Source organism: Ammospiza caudacuta, chromosome 2, assembly GCF_027887145.1.
Source record: "Ammospiza caudacuta isolate bAmmCau1 chromosome 2, bAmmCau1.pri, whole genome shotgun sequence".
Taxonomy (NCBI): domain Eukaryota; kingdom Metazoa; phylum Chordata; class Aves; order Passeriformes; family Passerellidae; genus Ammospiza; species Ammospiza caudacuta.
Window position 1 is genome coordinate 86,279,171 of NC_080594.1, and position 16,205 is coordinate 86,295,375.

Below are 16,205 nucleotides of genomic sequence, written 5' to 3' on the forward strand. Positions count from 1 at the left end.
CAAAACATATTAAAAATGAAAATAGAGTATTATATAAACTTTTTTTAAATACAATGTGCTTGTGCTAGAAAGAGAAAAATGCTATGACACAGAAAAAAATTCATTTTCTGTAGAAAACAAGAAGTAAGCTAAATGGCTGAACTGTAAGCCACAGAAAGAGGGATGCAGCGCAAGGAGTGAAGAAAGCTTTATCTGACAGAAGGTCAGAAGAATGTGTCTTCTACTCTGCTAATTAGCATTTGGGTGCTAATTTTTAGTTTTGTTTTTGAAAGAACTCTGTCTCTGTACAGCTGAAAAGCATTTAGCAAATTACAGCATGTACACTAGTGTTAATTATTTAATATATTCCTAAAAATGGCATTGCTGTTAAAATGCATTAGAAAGTCTGCTGTCTTCTTGTGGTTGAAAAAGGGACAGATACTAAAACACTTTGTAAAATTCCATGACCAGCAGTCACTGTTTCATGCCAGAGATGTTTTTCCCTAGCCTTGAAGGAAGTAATTTTCTCTGTGTGCTAGAACTGTTTCTTAGCACATTGTAGTTAATGTGTTTGCTTGTATGTTGTTTACAGTACTTAATGATCTTAAAACCAACAGAGCCAACACAAAAATCACAAGATATTTAGGGACACCAGGATACTTCTGCATGCCAAACATGCACTGTCTAACTCATTAACAATGAAATGCCAACTTAGAGATTTCAGGCTATTTATTAGTGGCCTATTGCAGGCAGATTACAGTTAATGTATTTCAGGTTGAAGCCTATCTAGGCCAATTTAAAATCAATATTCCTGAACTGGTAGCTAATTCAGATGATCATATTTGGTATTTTGTGGATCATCTGAGAAATTATCAGTATCTTGATAGAACGAATAAGTCTGTATAAGCTTACCTCTTCAGTTCCTAGAGCACATTAAAGCTGTATCAGTAGCTGAGTATGTGAAATATATATATTTCCTTGTGTTACATACACACAATCCAGCCATGGAGTCCTTTGAATAGTCCCATAGATGCTGTCATGGTTGATCACATATTAAATTATTCTTGCATTTGAGTATTTGCAGGATCAGATCTTCAGAAGAAAAGTGAAATTCAATGGCTGGGAACAAGGACATGTATCAAATGCAAACAATTTTATACATACTTACCTACTCACAGGTCATATTTATAAGATGTTAAATTGTTAAATTGTTTGAAATTATCACAGTGAGATCTATGAAAAGATCCTGTCCCACTGGATTAGGTAAGAGCCAGCTCCCTTGCCTGTAGCAGCTGCAGGCTACACTGGCTGTTCTGATGAAAAGGAAAGAAACCTCAGAGATGTGGAAATTCACTGGAGAAGGCCTTGAGGGAAAGTTAGTGAGGAGGGTTGCTGTTACTCCAGTGAAACTTGGATTTCATTGAAATTAAGGCTTCTCTTGCAGCCACACAGGAGAGCTATGGTGAACTCAGGATATGATATCTCAATAAAGTTCTTCCAGTGTCTTACTTACAACATCATGTTTCATCTTTATCCTTCCTCAAAGACAAATTAGAGCAATACCCAAGCAAAGCTGTGATGGAAAAGGTTCAGAGGGATAGGGGCAAAGACAGAAGGGGATGAACAGAAGAGTAAATAGCCTTTACCTGTATGTAATGGATGATAAGTACTAGACATCATGGGAGAGCTGGGTCTTTGGGAATGGTTTTACCTGGAAAAATCTAATTTGAGGTGGTGGAGAGATTGACCTACAATGGATCTTCCATGTATGGTGAGAAAAACTGGGAAGATTCATAAGGACCTTAGCATACAGTATTAACACATTCTAAAATGAGAAGAAACTCCCAGAGCCATATTTTTTATGAAGTTCAGTGCATGACAGATGCCATCTCCTCAGATTTTTTGGCTGTGGGGAGGCTGGCTGGCTGCTCACACACTGCTCTTCCCAGGTATTAGATGCCTGGGGTATTGTGAGTAACTTGTCTGGGCACGTGTGTCAGAGCACCATGACACCTCTGGCAGTATCCAGCCTGGCTCATCCACAGCAAGTGAGGCTTGTGCAATGCCCACGTTTATCTGCCATATGGACTTTTAGCAGCAGTCATCAGCTGGAGATTTTATTATACTTGGATAGCACTTCTGTCTGCCAGAATTATATGTACCTTATAAGAAGATGTCAAATTTAATATAAAAGGTTTATTATTTATTGGAAGAACTAATAAGTTAGAGGGGTAACCTTAGACTCTTCTGGCTTTCAAAGAGTAAGGATTTCATTCATGAAAATCCTGACTTTTGTTTGATATTATCTTTCTCTTTCTGATAATTTCCAAAGCTTTTTTTTTTCTGTCTGTGATATCAAACACTTTTTGAAGGGGGAAAATATCTGAGGCTCCACATGCTGCAGGTTTTTGACCCATTTGCTTTTATGTCTTCAGTGTGAACATTTTATCAGTGGAAGACAGACATAAAATTCAGCTATTGATGGATTAGGAAACCCAACCAGTTCTACTTAAGTGTGTGGAACATTTGCCACTGGCTTTTCTGAAAGGCAGGAGTGAGCCATGTTTTATTTTTACTTAATCCTTTCATAGATTTTAGGTAGAAATATTTTTTATCCAAAATGCAAACTGAAATACTTTACTTGTGAGAGAATATCCTATTGAATTAGAAAGCTGTGACTCACTTCCCTATTTTCTGATTGTGAGTGGGCTAACTCACCATTGTGCCAGCTCAAATAACCAAGCAGTTACTGAGCATGTTTTTAGGAAACACAGGGTTATTTGAACCAGACCTAATTAGGAATGCTCTGATTTATTTCAGTCCAAAATAAAAATCTTGGTTATGGAATGTATTTACTTTTTTTAACTGACACATTTCCCAAGGAACTGGCTTGTGCTGTGTTCATGTGTTGCAGTGTGACCTTGATTCAGAATGTGAATCTGTTCTTATGGAGGTATTACAGCTGGTTTGGTCATGTTCTGAATCTACCAAGATTTTGTTGTTGTTCTCACAGTCCCTGAATGTGTATTGTCTGCAGTTTTTTATTTTCTTTAACCTAGTGGGAAACTAAGAATTTATTTTTTCTGGAAAGACACATTGCTTTGTCTTTGGCACAGCCAATACAGTGCACGTCTCCCTTGCGAACATTAGGTGGGTCTGGGAGCACCAGCAGCAGACATTACTCAGTTTTCAATTCCTCACTACTTTGCCAAACTTTTAGTGTTTGGGCTAAGAGTTTCCATGCCAATTATTTGCCTTAGGCTGGCTTTGTTTTTTTTTTATTTTATTTTGTAATACCAGATAAAGCAGTTTATCTGTTTCCAAGAATGATAAGACAAACATCTTAGGAGCTTTTTTTTAATGTCAGAAATGATGGCAAATCTTTTCATAAAGGCTGTGGTGTTATCACACAGCGTGGAATTGAATGCAGACAAGATCTTGCCTTTGTGTCAATGCTGGCTGCATCTTTTGTTACATATGGAATATTCCCCTGATGGATCAAGGCAGAAGCCTGCTAAGCACTGCAATTTGTGAGCCACCTTTTATAAGTTCCTCTCAGAATATTTTGCCTATTCCAAGCATGCCCCAAGTCAATCCTGAGCAGGTCTTTCTGCCCAAATCAGCCCTGAGCTGTGGTGGGAGATGCTGTGTGCAGGCAAATGCACCAGCACTGAGACTGGGCACCAGCATCCCATCTGCTCCTCCTGCCTGCCTCTGAGCTTGGTGGAGATGGGCACTGGGTCACATTTCAGGCCCCTCCAGTCTCTCACTATCGAGACTGGTGGCCTCAGTCTTCCATGGGCTCTGAGAGAAGTTTCTGTCCCATGAAAAATAGACTGTGAAAAGTTCATGGGTGGGAGGAACAGGACAGTTGGCTGGGAAGCATCAGGATGGACAGAAACCTTGATTGCAAAACATTTGAATTTTCTGATTGAAAGATTTCTGTTTTCATTAAATTACAGAAGTTCTATTATCGATACACTGCAAAGGTTCTATACTGCTAGAGTTTCCTACCTCCTTGATGTTTTGTATAGGCAGCTCCTCTAGGCACTGACTCTTACTTGTCCTGGCAGCAGCCAACTGACTCCAAATCCCCTCAACCAACCCACCCACTCTTTTATAACACTCTTCTGATTGGCTACAGGTGTGGCCTGTTAAAGTCAGGCCTGCTCCTAATCCTTAATAATTGGCTCAGCTGCAACTCTTTAGGGGGTAAAATTACTTTCTATACTACTTTTATTTACTTATGTTCTATCCCCCTACAGATTTCTATAGAGAATTAAGCTAACAATATAGCATATACTCTTGTTAAATATCAGAAAATCAATAAGAGAGCAAGTACTGAGGTAGAGCTGGGGTGGGTGGTGAGGATGAAGAGAGGCATTAGGCATTTCTGAACTGTAGGAGATGTCTCAGTCCGAGGTTGGAAATGCTTAGACACCATATAATTCACAAGGATCAAGTTCTTAACCTTGAGGACTGGAGTCTGTATTGGGTACTAAATGATTGAATCTTTTCTCTATGGAGGCATTCTTGACTGGTCTCTTACTTGCAAGTTTACTGATGTTTAACAGGGATGAGAATTATTGCTCCTGGTGGAGAAGGAATTGGAACCTCTCCTGCTTGATCATCCAATTCAATAGGGTGGATACTTGTGACTTAGTCACATCTGGCTGATACTGAGGCAGGGATGGAGAAGCTGGGAGGAGCCTCAGAGCCAGAGATCATGGCTCCAGCAGGAAACAAGCCTCAGAAGTGAGGGTAGGGTGAGCCAGGTGTGTGACAGGCAGATGCTTGCAGGGTGCAGAGTGACGTCTGATTGAGACACAAATGAGTTACAGTGGCTGGGTAAGAGAATAGGGAGAAGGAACCTACTGTTTGCAGGGAAGCAGAGAGGAAGATGGAGCCAATCTACATGTCTGGAGCTGAGCCTCTCCCCTCCTTCCTGAGCACATGCAGTTCCTTGATAATATCAGCATGGGATCATTGGATTGTGGTAGTAAGGGAGGAGGCTGGGAAGCAGAACATTGTCCTTGGTTCATCATGGCCATGCATTTTGCCCAGCACAGGGAACTGGGGAAGCTGTCAGGAAAGGTAATCAGAAAAGGCAATGGATGATGCAGAGCATCTTGGGAGTAGGAAGCAGGAGGTGAGAGCTCATGGGAACTTGTTCAGTGCTGGAGCAGAGGCTCAGGCAAACTCCTGTGGAGGAGTGGTCCTGGGATGAGGCAGGAGAGACCTAATCCTCTGGAGATGGTTCTTCTCCACAACCCCAGGCTCGGTCCCTTTCCTTTATCAAACCTATTTTCAAAGTGGCCTGTAACTTCCAGGAAAGATCCATGCACAGGACACTGTTCCAGCACTGATGCCAAACAGACTACCAGGTGTCTTTGCATCTCCCCAGTGGTCAAATGCATTGGTGTGGTATCTATGTGTCATCCAGGTGTCTTTGTTGTGCCATGGGGTAAAAGTTCTTGCTTTGTTTCATTTACCTCCCATTTGGCTTTGGAAAATTGCATACACAAATATAAAACTCCAAAAGACATTAGGAAATGCAAGAGTCTAAGCTCCCCCTGGGGAGACAGGGAGTAACAGAAAATAACATTGGGAAGCTGCACCATTTTGTCTGTGTTTTTGTGGTTTTCTCCCAAACTGTTGGGATTTTTATCTTTTCAGTTCTCATGCACTGTTAATCTGGCTTCTGTGCATGGTCCTGTTGAGACTCAGAACATTCCTGGGATACCAAGAGGCACGTGGCCTACCTGTAGCACTGGACTCTGGGTTAGGGATGTGGCTTAGTGAGCAGCCATGTCACAGCTTTTAGAGCAGTGCTGTAGATTCACTGCTCTTCAGCCCAGACAAGGCAGGAAGAAGCAGCATCTGTAAGAAGCAGTCATGCGGGCCCAGCTGTGCCTCCAGTAAGCACTTCTGGGGCAATTCTTACACTAAAGGCATTGCATGTTCTTGTTGCTCACTTGTCACTATAGGACACGAAATAACACAATGTGGACACACAGCTCTCCCAAGGTAAAAAAGAGGGCTTTTAATTTCTGACTCCAACATTTATAGATTTCCAAAAGTGACAGTGGTTTGGAGGCTGACAGTGCCACCTCTCCAATGACACTGGACAAACCAACACTCCATCAAATTTCTCCTCCTCCATAAAAGAATGCAAAACAATAAGTTATTTACATAAAGTGAGTGAGAAAGTTTGTTACAAGAATGTAAACATCAGAAGGCTTAGAAAAACTTAAAAAGCCAGGGCGACACACTAGCCAGGAGAGACCCACAGGGCAGGCATACTCTGGGATTGCACAGTTCAATGGAACAAGGTGGAGCAAGCAATCTGATACAGACAGCCTAGCCAGGGCATGCTGCTGTATGGTTCTCCTGTCACGTGAGAGGTGGGCCATGCATTTTACATGTAGGTACACCCAGAGGTGTTTTGTTGCATGGGTGTGCAGAACAGAGCAGTTTTGACATTCTGTGAAGTGGGGGTGGGTTTCCCTGTGTGGCTGCACTCGTGGGGTTGGAAATGCTGCTGAAGGCATCAGCTATGGAGGAAGGGCTTTGTGCTTTTACTGGAAGTAACTGTCTCCTCATTTTTCCCCTTGGGAACATGTTTGGTACAGTATGTATCTCTTCCTTGCAAATAGCAAGAATTGGGTGAATGTGATTATAAAGGTTCCCCTCCTGCTGTGGTGTTATGTGTGTTTGTGGCTGACCTATTGCTTTATCTGCCCAGCCTTTGGTTGTCTGGAGATAAAAGAACTTGTGTGAGGGCGATCTGCCTCCAAACCCTCTTCTGTGGACCTGCCTGGGAAAGCAGACATTTTGTTCTGTATGTGAAAAAGAGATTTTAAATTTTTCTTTTGTAGTGAGTTTGAGAGAACTGACTTTAAAAACCTCCAAGCATCTCACTGTAAATAAATCCACATGAGTGAAATACTCGTAATTTTACAGCTCTTAAAACACATTTTATAATGGAGATGGAGGACGACTTTGCAGTGGGAGGTATGGGAGTTAGAGCAATATTTGTCATCATCTGCAGTACAAGCAGGCATAGTGCAAATTCTCCTGTATAATTCAATAAAAATGGGGTATGTCTGGCCTACAATATTTATAACTATCATAAAATTTTTTGTTATGCTGCATGGAGTGTCAGATCCATTTTGTTCTTTAAATTACATAAGATGGATCAGAAACCAAGAGTTTCATTACAAACTTTTATAGAAATTCATCATAAATTCCTTACAAAGACAGCTGTCTTGAAGTGTATTTATTCATTGAGTGAGAAATATGTTTATTGATTGCCTAGTCATAGAACTAAAAAAGAATATATTTTTTGTTATGCATTAAAGTGAATTAAAAATGTGTATAATTTGAACATTGAATTGAATATGACAATAAATGCAGAACTGCAGCACACTGGAATGTGTTGCCATTTCTGTAAGAGCAGTTGTTCAGCATCGTTTTGCAGAAAAGTATTTTCCTTATTCTAATTTATTACTACCTCTGCAAAATCACACATCCATGTTTTGTTTAGTCAGTTTTTTATTCCCATACTATCAGTCTTTTTGCTGGAATATTTCAGCAACAGCTAATCAATTACAAAGTAGAAGCTTATGTTCAGTTTACTTATTAATTCATTTTCCTATGCCATGATGTTATCAGTGATATTTTAAAACTGAATCTTCTGGAGACAATGCAGCTAGATCAAGGGGAAAAACATATAAGAAGGTTATATCAGATCTGAGGTGTTTGGCATTAATGGTTTGTGTGCTGCCTCTTCAAATTTCACATACACTCTGAAAAAAATTATAAGGCTGACTGTTGATAATTAAAATCAGAAAGATACTGAGTTGTGTGGATTCCATATTGGAAGAAAAAGTACAGTCATTATTAGTTTACAATGAAAAGACAAGGCATTTGTTAATGTTTCAAGTAGTATTGGATTAATCTAAAGAATTAAAAGTAGAACCAGCTTTCATTTTTGAGTTAGCATTTGGGACCCTTAAGTAAAGCTGAAGATGTTTCTGGATAAGAGAAAATCAATAGCGTGCCACTTTTAGTATCTACTGAATGTTAGGTAGTTAATAATTTAAGAAAGAGAGCTTGCTGCTACACTTACAAGGTTTTCCCTTTTGTTAAGGAAGGAGACAGGTTCAGTTGCCTGTTGGGTATTCCTTTGTATGCTCACTTTTAGTAAATTAAAAATGTCTTTTCCTCAAATAAGAGAAACTGCCCTCAGACTACAGGGCAAGATTTTTTGACAGCCTTGATATGAACTACCTGAAAGATGGGAGCCTTTAAAAAACAGAACAAGTCTTTCAAAGGTGTTTTGGCTTAACATTATTTGAGCAGCTGTTGAAGACAGAAAGGGAATTGTAATAGAATCAGATTGAGGCAGGGGTGATTGTGCCTGCTCAAGGTCTTGACCAGAATTTCTTCTCAGGGGATGCTCTTGAAGAATGAGCAAAAGAATATTGGGGAGCGTGTATCTTTATGGTTGTGCATTGCGTAAATGAAAATTTTTTCTGTCTCCCGACCTGAGCTCAGATCTATTTTTTTTTTGCTTCTAGGATGCACAGCACAGATGGTGGAGACTAATTGGGGTGGAGGGCAAAGCCTCTCCATGTTGTTGAAATCCTGTGCCCCTCTGGAGGTCGGGGGTGAGGTTGCAGAGGCACAGGCATCCTCGGGGCTAATGTGAGTGACGGCAGCTCCCTGGGCCTGCCTGCTGCTCACGGTGCAGCAGCTGTCCAACACACTTCTGCCTAACACACAGGACAAATTTCTCCATCCCTCCATCTGACCCAACCAACAGAAGTGTGTCTGTGCATGGAGGGGTCCTGTACCGAGCCCTGCAGCAATCCCAGCAGATGCAGAAGCAGCATTTGCCATGCAGATCAGCCTTGCTTGCTGGGGCTCTTTTACATTGGCTGCCTTTCTCGGGCTTGTATTTTATCAGTGTTGCTGCCAACAGAACTCTGGCAAATTGCTGCCTTTCACCTTTTCCAAGTGTCAGAGCTTTGGAGGGCAGGATGGCCTCAGAGATATGCAATCAATTTCCTTGTACTAGGCCTGGTGTCAGAGATGCAGCAATGTTTCCATGTGCCCTCCTACAGCTCATGCTGATCTCTGTCTGTGCTGAAACTTGCACTGTAGCAGGCTGTGACTTAGTCTGGGAGCCTGGGGTTTGTTTCATCCTCAAGCCGTTCCCATCCTTTCCTTCTTCCCAGAAAACAAGAAAAAGTCACAGCTGGGCTTGTCTCTCATTTGCATCTGTCCATAACCTTCATGGCAGTTCTCAGTCCCAGCCACTTACAGATGTGATTATACACAGTTTACAGCAGTAAATCACATAGGGAGATGCTAATCAAAGCTTTTGTGGAGCCTCATAATATAATTTGTGTTGTGTTTCTTTCCCTGTGCCACTGGTCAGCATCGCTCATGTCCAGTCTTAAGTTCTCCATTTGCAAGTATGCTGTGTTCCAACCAAACATTTTGTTTTCTCTGTGGCCTTCTTGAGTTTCTTCCCCTCCCGCTGCTTCTCCAGTTGTTATATTAAATGGCAGGAAGCCACAGGTGAATCCCTATGGCTGTTTGCCATACTAAAAAAGATTCCAAAAATATTTCTCTTTCAGCCTTAGAGACAGCAACAAAGCAGGAATGTCAAGTGGCAGGAACCCCCAAAACAAGTGATGTAGATGCACAGCATGATGGTCATTTAGTGTGCAATCATCAGTTCAGGCTAACATCAGGAAATGGGATGTTAAAGTCTTTTTAGTGGGCACATGAAGTAGCATGAGGATTAAGCTGATGCTCTGTCATATGTTGTGTGCAGGAGTGGCCTTTCTGCTGTATCATATTTATGGGTGTTAGACAGAAGCTTCCTATAACAGGATTCTCCATGAGTTGTGTCCATCTACATTTAAATGACAAAGGCCATGTCCACTTGTACAGTAATTTCATTTTAACAAAATAAGAAAAATTTATAGCATTCCAGTTAATGTTATAACTGAGCAGGGTAACTATCCCTCACACGGGATATAATTTATGCATGAGCTCAGAATTCTCTGCAAGATGCTGAAATCAACATCGCATGATGGGGATGTGGATACTTATTTTAGACGCTGAGTTTGAAAATTGTGGTTTGCGGAAATTTATGCAAAAATATTGCCAAAATAAGCATTGAAAACCTAATTTCAATATGCAGCTGTTTGTAAGCATGGTAATTAAGATATATTGGGTAAATTTACTACATCTGTTCTCTGCCACACCAGTGAGAGAGAAGTTGCAGATTTCAGATGTAGACTCACCAGAGCTTTCAACTCCAGCCAGGACCAGGAGAAAGCTGTCTGGGAGAGCAGGTCTGCTGCTTAGCCTGGTCTTGTCTCTACTGCTCAGAGCTTTGATGGGGGGAATGTTGTTGGGATTGCCCAGCTTCCACCTCTTGAAAACACTTTTCACAAATGGACTCACAGTCCTGCAGGGAGGGAGAGAGAGAGTCGATCAGCACATTTTCTGGATAAAGAAACCAAAGTGAGGGTTCAGACATTTTTCTTGTCAGGAATCAGTCAGTGTCGACTTTACATGCCATCACCAGTCACTCACTGCTCAGAATGCTGTGTTTGCCCTCTGCAGCAGGAGACCCGTGCTCCTTTTAGATTGCTGCTCCTCTGAAATAAATCAACAGGTATTACCTCTACTTTTTCCTCCAGCTGGGGTGATGCTGGTCCCTGAAAGGAAGACGGAGGATGGGTTTGAGGAGCACTTCGGCTTGAACTACTTGGGACACTTCCTGTTGACTAACCTCCTCTTGGATACGCTGAAGCAATCAGGAACGCACAGTCACAGCGCTAGGATCATCACTGTCTCATCAGCCACCCATTATGTAGGCAAATTGCACCTAAACGACTTACAAAGCAGGTACCTATCCCTTTTTGGTATTCACTGATCTGTAGTAATCCTGTGCAGATTAAAATACAAGAGAATTGTTACTGACTATGAAGATCTGTTACTGACTATGAGATGGGGTTTTGTTGCCTTTTTTTTTTAAACAAAATTTATGGTGCTTCTCAAGCACTTGCTTAATATATTTAACATTTGATCAAAGTTGCAGCCTTGAGCCAAAGGTACCAACAATTTATAAATTCTGAATGGTGTCTTTTATTCTGGACTTGGCAAACCTCACTTTGCTTTCTGATGCTTATTCTGCGGTGATGCTCGTGGTGCATGCGGCGCCTGGACTCGCCGCTACCTAACCAGGGAGGGATGCTCCATAGCCGGGATGTTTTGAAATGGCTTGGAGGGATGCTAATAGAGCTTATCCCCGAGAGGATGCCTGCACGCAGCCCTCAGATGAGCTCAGACAGCCGCCTGTGGCTGCATCGAGCAGGGATGCTGCCGGGGCTCAGGGGGCAGCTCGCCCTTGCTGCCCAGCTGCCTCGCACAGCTGCAGTGCCGGCCCTCTGCTGCTCCTGCCCTGCCCGCAGCTCCCTCTGCCTCCGGCCCTCTCCTTCTCCTGCTCCGCTCTGACATCCCAGTCCTGCCCCATCACAGCCCTTCTCCATCATCCCTCAGCCATCCCCGGCCCCAGGCTGTGTCACACTGCCTGTCCTGTCCCAGCCCTGCGGTCCCTGCCCTGCCACACATCAGCCTGGCCATCCACTGCTGCACCCTGGCTCGTGACGGTGTGCTTCCCCAAGAGCTCATGGAGACCCAAACCCTAACCCAAACCCACCCTGGGTTTTTAATACAGTAAAACGGGCTTAAATGCATGCATAACTTCTGACCTCCTGCTTTCATTTAGGAAAACTCTGGATGAATGTCTGTGGGGTATTTCTAGCTCTAGGAAGACATCAAATGGTGTGATAAATGCCTCTGGTGTCATACCGGAACGACATGGGGTGGTTTAGTAAGCAGAGAAACAGGCAGATAACTGAGATAAATTTGAAAATGTCCCCATGCAGTCATGCGTGGCAATGACGTGCTTACTAACAGGCTCAAGCAGAGCCTGCCTTCTCCTGGGCTCTAGAGAGCTTCTGCCTGCCTGCATGGAGCCAGTCTGTGTCATTTCCATGGCAATCTGTCCCCGTCCTTTGACAGGGACTTCAGCAGGTGATCAGAGGTACCTGGCCCAAGGTTTCATTTCTGAACAAAGACTGAAATTACAGGGCTGGGCTGTTTCCTCTGCAGACCTTTTACATATGAATGTTGCATTAGGCACGTCAAACTTCTCCTTACATATTATGGCATCAGTTTTATTATAAGCCATTGTTTAAACCTCTGCAGGGTAGTCACAATTTAATCTCTTGCTTGTAAAACAACCACAGGAAATTACCCTTACTCTTCACTTGATGTGTGTAGTCATTGTTTCTGATGGCCGTGTGCTGGATGGCACCATGCAAGGGGGCTAAGGGGATTAGTATTTCTTTGGGCTAAAGTGTGGAATGCAGAATTAAATATGACTGTTCTATGTCTCTAGATAACAGTAGTTTCCTTGATTATAGCAAGGCCTTGTACTGTGCCTCTTTAATTTAGGATCATCCCTATCTTTAACTTGTCATTATTAACTCATATTTTAAAGGAACCAGAAATGTTTCGGTTTGGAAAGTTATGATTGAGCAAGATCATGACCAGTCTGACATAAAGAATAATAATATACCAGTGAGATTTACCTGCAGCTTTTGTATCCTTTACCTTTCAACATTATTGATGTAAGGAGGGCCATAAAAGATGACAGACTATTGACTGGTTTTGCCTGCTCGTTCCCACACAGATGCTCTGAATCATTCAGAGGTAGCAGTGGTGCCTCCACATATGCACTCTGGTGAAACCCAGAGTGGGCTGTAAATTCAGTCCAAACCTTTCCTTGGTTCAGGTGTAAAAAGATGCTCCTGGGTTGGGTTTTTTTTTAGCCTAATTGCCAATAAGCCCCCACATAGGCAAATAGTTTGACATCATCATAATCAGTGCTGCAAAAACCAGTGAGATCACTTGTGTGTTTGAGTGTGTCCCTGCAGCATGAGCTTAGGGGGTTTAGCAGGAGCACTGCTGGGGGGTATCAGAGCCAGGCATTGCCTACTCCATGGGGCCCTGGAGATGCCTGGTGATGCAGAGCAACATTCATCAGATTTAATGCATGTGGTAAAGACACCCATGGTGAACAGTTTCCTGGTGATGCCATATCTCATTTTTGCTGCTTATGTGAATGGGAAATCATTCTAAAATTTCTCTACTCTTATTTTTTTTCCTTCTTTATTTTGAGTTGTGCCAGTTGGCCATAATTCATTTTACAACTTGGGTGTATTGTTCCCAGGTTGGCTGGTAGTCCTAACCTAGCAGGAAAGCAGCAAAAATCATCTGAGTCATTATTGGTGAAAAGGGGATGTACTCTGTGCTGGGGAAATGACTGCTGGCAGCAGGCTGAATTGTTTACCACCCTCTTGTCCCATTATCCTAGATGCTAGTAGGGCTAGTGTCCTGACTAGGGATGAGTGACAGTACTGGAGCAGGGATTCATCCATCAAGCATGGCAGAGAAGGAAGAGCAAAAGAATTGTCTTGCCTTAAAGGAGATACTAAACTGAGGGTCAGTTCTCTGCTTTACCACAGACTTTTCTGTGGAATCATTCTCCCACCCATTTCTCCTCACTGCTTGTACTTGCTGCTGAGAGACCTGCTCTGAAACCAGCCATCATCCATATCAGAGACCACAGGGCGACTGCAGAACAAATAATTGTTGGAAGGCGTGTCCCATGAACAGTGTCAAATGAAGCTGGTGTTACTGTCCCCCATGCTTCCTATTTAGTTTGTTTCCTGCTGTTTTTCCAACCTGATTTATCCCATGTTGCCCCGGTTAGCTCTTTTCAGTAGGATGGATAATTTAATTTTGTCTTTTTGCATTTTGCATTATTTTCCCTCCTTCGTGGTCTCTTTCTTCATGCTTGCCTGCTTCTTCATCTGTGTCTTTTGAGCATTTTTTTATTAAATTGCCTTTTCCCTCCCTATGTCTTTCTTTTTTTCTTTGAGGCTGTTTTATTTCTACCCACCAATTTATCTCCTCCTCTCCATTTATCTTCCTCGCATCTTTTCCCCTACCCCTCTCCTATCTCTTCCCTATGAATGCCATTTCTCCCCCTTCCTGCCCTTCCTCTTCACACACACACACGGAGCAGTGGAGGAGATGTGGCACGGGCATATCAAGGCAGGATAGAGCTTGTTCCAAGCAGGCAGGGCACAGCTTGTTTCATGTGTGTTATTGGAAATGCAAACGCACACGCACAAGAGCACTGACTGTTCCCCCAGCTCTTTTGCTGAAGGATATATATGAGGAACATCAAACACCTTTGTGGTCTTTTAGATCCAGACCATTTTCAGCAGCAATCACAAGAGTCGACAAGGGGATCCCTGAGGCAAATCATTCCCCTTCATCCCTACTTTGAACACGACTGTTTTCAGGGAGGTGAAAGTTTAAGAGAAACACAACCTATCTGCAAGCATTTCCACAGGGGTGATTTCAGCAATTCCATGCAGAGGAATTGTACACTGTGTGCTCCAGCAGCACGGCCAGCATGGCCTTCTTTCCTCTTTTGCCTGCCTGTAATAATACTTTGTAAATTGAGAGGAGAAAAGAAGCATGGTCGTGAGAGAATACGGCTGTCTGGTTTTAGCAAAAGCTTGAAGAATAGTTTACCATCCACTTGGATAGAGGTAGGCTTGAGTTCATGGTGTCCTTTCAAGGCTGAGATGTAGGACATTCCTTTGAGTGCTCTACCTACCAAAACAAGAAGGTATTTTGGGGAAAATAAAGAAAAAAAGACCATTCTCTTTCTCAGGCTGTGGATCACACTTGAATATGCTCCTTTCCCAGGGGTTAGCATCCCTGTGTGTTCTGTCTAGCTTTTTCTCCATGACTAACTATTCCTTTCATCATCCTCTCTTTTTGCACACCAAATGGGCCCTGTAATGCTGTGAATCACAGATCTATGAACTCCCCAGCCACAGCAACACAGCTCCTTTTCTGGTTCACATCTCTTGTATATTCAAGAACAGTTAGTCACACTTTCCTGCTCCCTTTCCTCTGCTCTCCAACTGCAGAAGGAGCTGATTTTTTTTGAAACTCTCCAAGCTGAATATAATATATTAGATATAATTTCTGTATTTTCCCCTGTAGCCCTAGTGCATGAATCATGTCAGAGACAATAGAAGTTAAATGAAAAGAATTGCAGAATTCCCAGCTGCCACATGTGTGTCCTAGCTGGTGTAAAATAGGATAAACAGCTCTGCCTAGACCTAGGAAGATTGTGGAGAGACCAGGCAGCTCCAGTTCATCTCCTCTGTTAGGCAGAGAACAAAGAACTCTAACAAGAAGGGTTAGGTACTGATGGAAAAATCTTCCTAGCAAACTGTCTGGAGATCTCCTGTTCTTGGATGAGGGGTGTCCTTCTTCCTTATCTTCTTCCATGTATGTGATGTTTGTTGGTTAAAAATTTCCTATTAAGTTTGGGCAGAAAGTTGAGGATTTTTTCCCATCAGCATTACTGAATTTTTTGAAAATATTTTCCATGAACAGCAACTAAAAGTTAAGATATTGAATTACTTTTGGAAAATATTGATCCATTTTTGAAACCAAAACATTTGATTTCAGTGTTCTAAAATAATTTTTAAAAATTATTTGTAATTATCCCTATGAGTACTTTGGTATTCAGATTTTGAAGTATGACGATAAAACTGAAATTCCCGACCTTTAATTTCTAAACTGTCCTTTTCAGGTATCTCCATCAGTTTCAAATTACTTTTTTTTTTTCGCTCTTTTTTTTTTTTTAAGCTGGACATTTGTGTAAAATAGATTGGTTTTTTACTAAGAATGATTTGATGAGTCAACTTTTTTTTTCTGATTAAAGGCTTCTCTCTTTTAAACACCCAATTAGTTCCTTCAGTGGCTTTTCATCATTGATCTGTCACTTAAAGTTTCTTAATTCTCTCTGATTGGAAGAACTGGAATTATACATTTTAAATTCAAGCAAAAACAAACATGAAGCTGTTGTAGCATAGTAGTAGCATAGCACTGTTGGGTATATTTATATTCTTTTATATAAGGAAAATTTGTAAAAGGAAGTAGGAGAGATTTTCATTATTACCCCTTTTTCGTAAATCCAATTTCATAATAACATATAAAGAGCTATGTCACTGGACTGTTGTTCAATAAAATGCTGGGAA

General features: G+C 41.9%; 1 protein-coding gene across 1 annotated transcript in view; it reads left to right on the plus strand.

Moving 5' to 3' along the window:
• The window catches only part of DHRSX (dehydrogenase/reductase X-linked), a 161,522-nt gene that overhangs the window by 105,209 nt on the left and 40,108 nt on the right, over nt 1-16,205 (plus strand). The window contains exon 5 of the mRNA XM_058799907.1: nt 10,704-10,911. Coding sequence (XP_058655890.1) covers nt 10,704-10,911 — 208 coding nt within the window. The remainder of the gene's footprint in view (nt 1-10,703; nt 10,912-16,205) is intronic.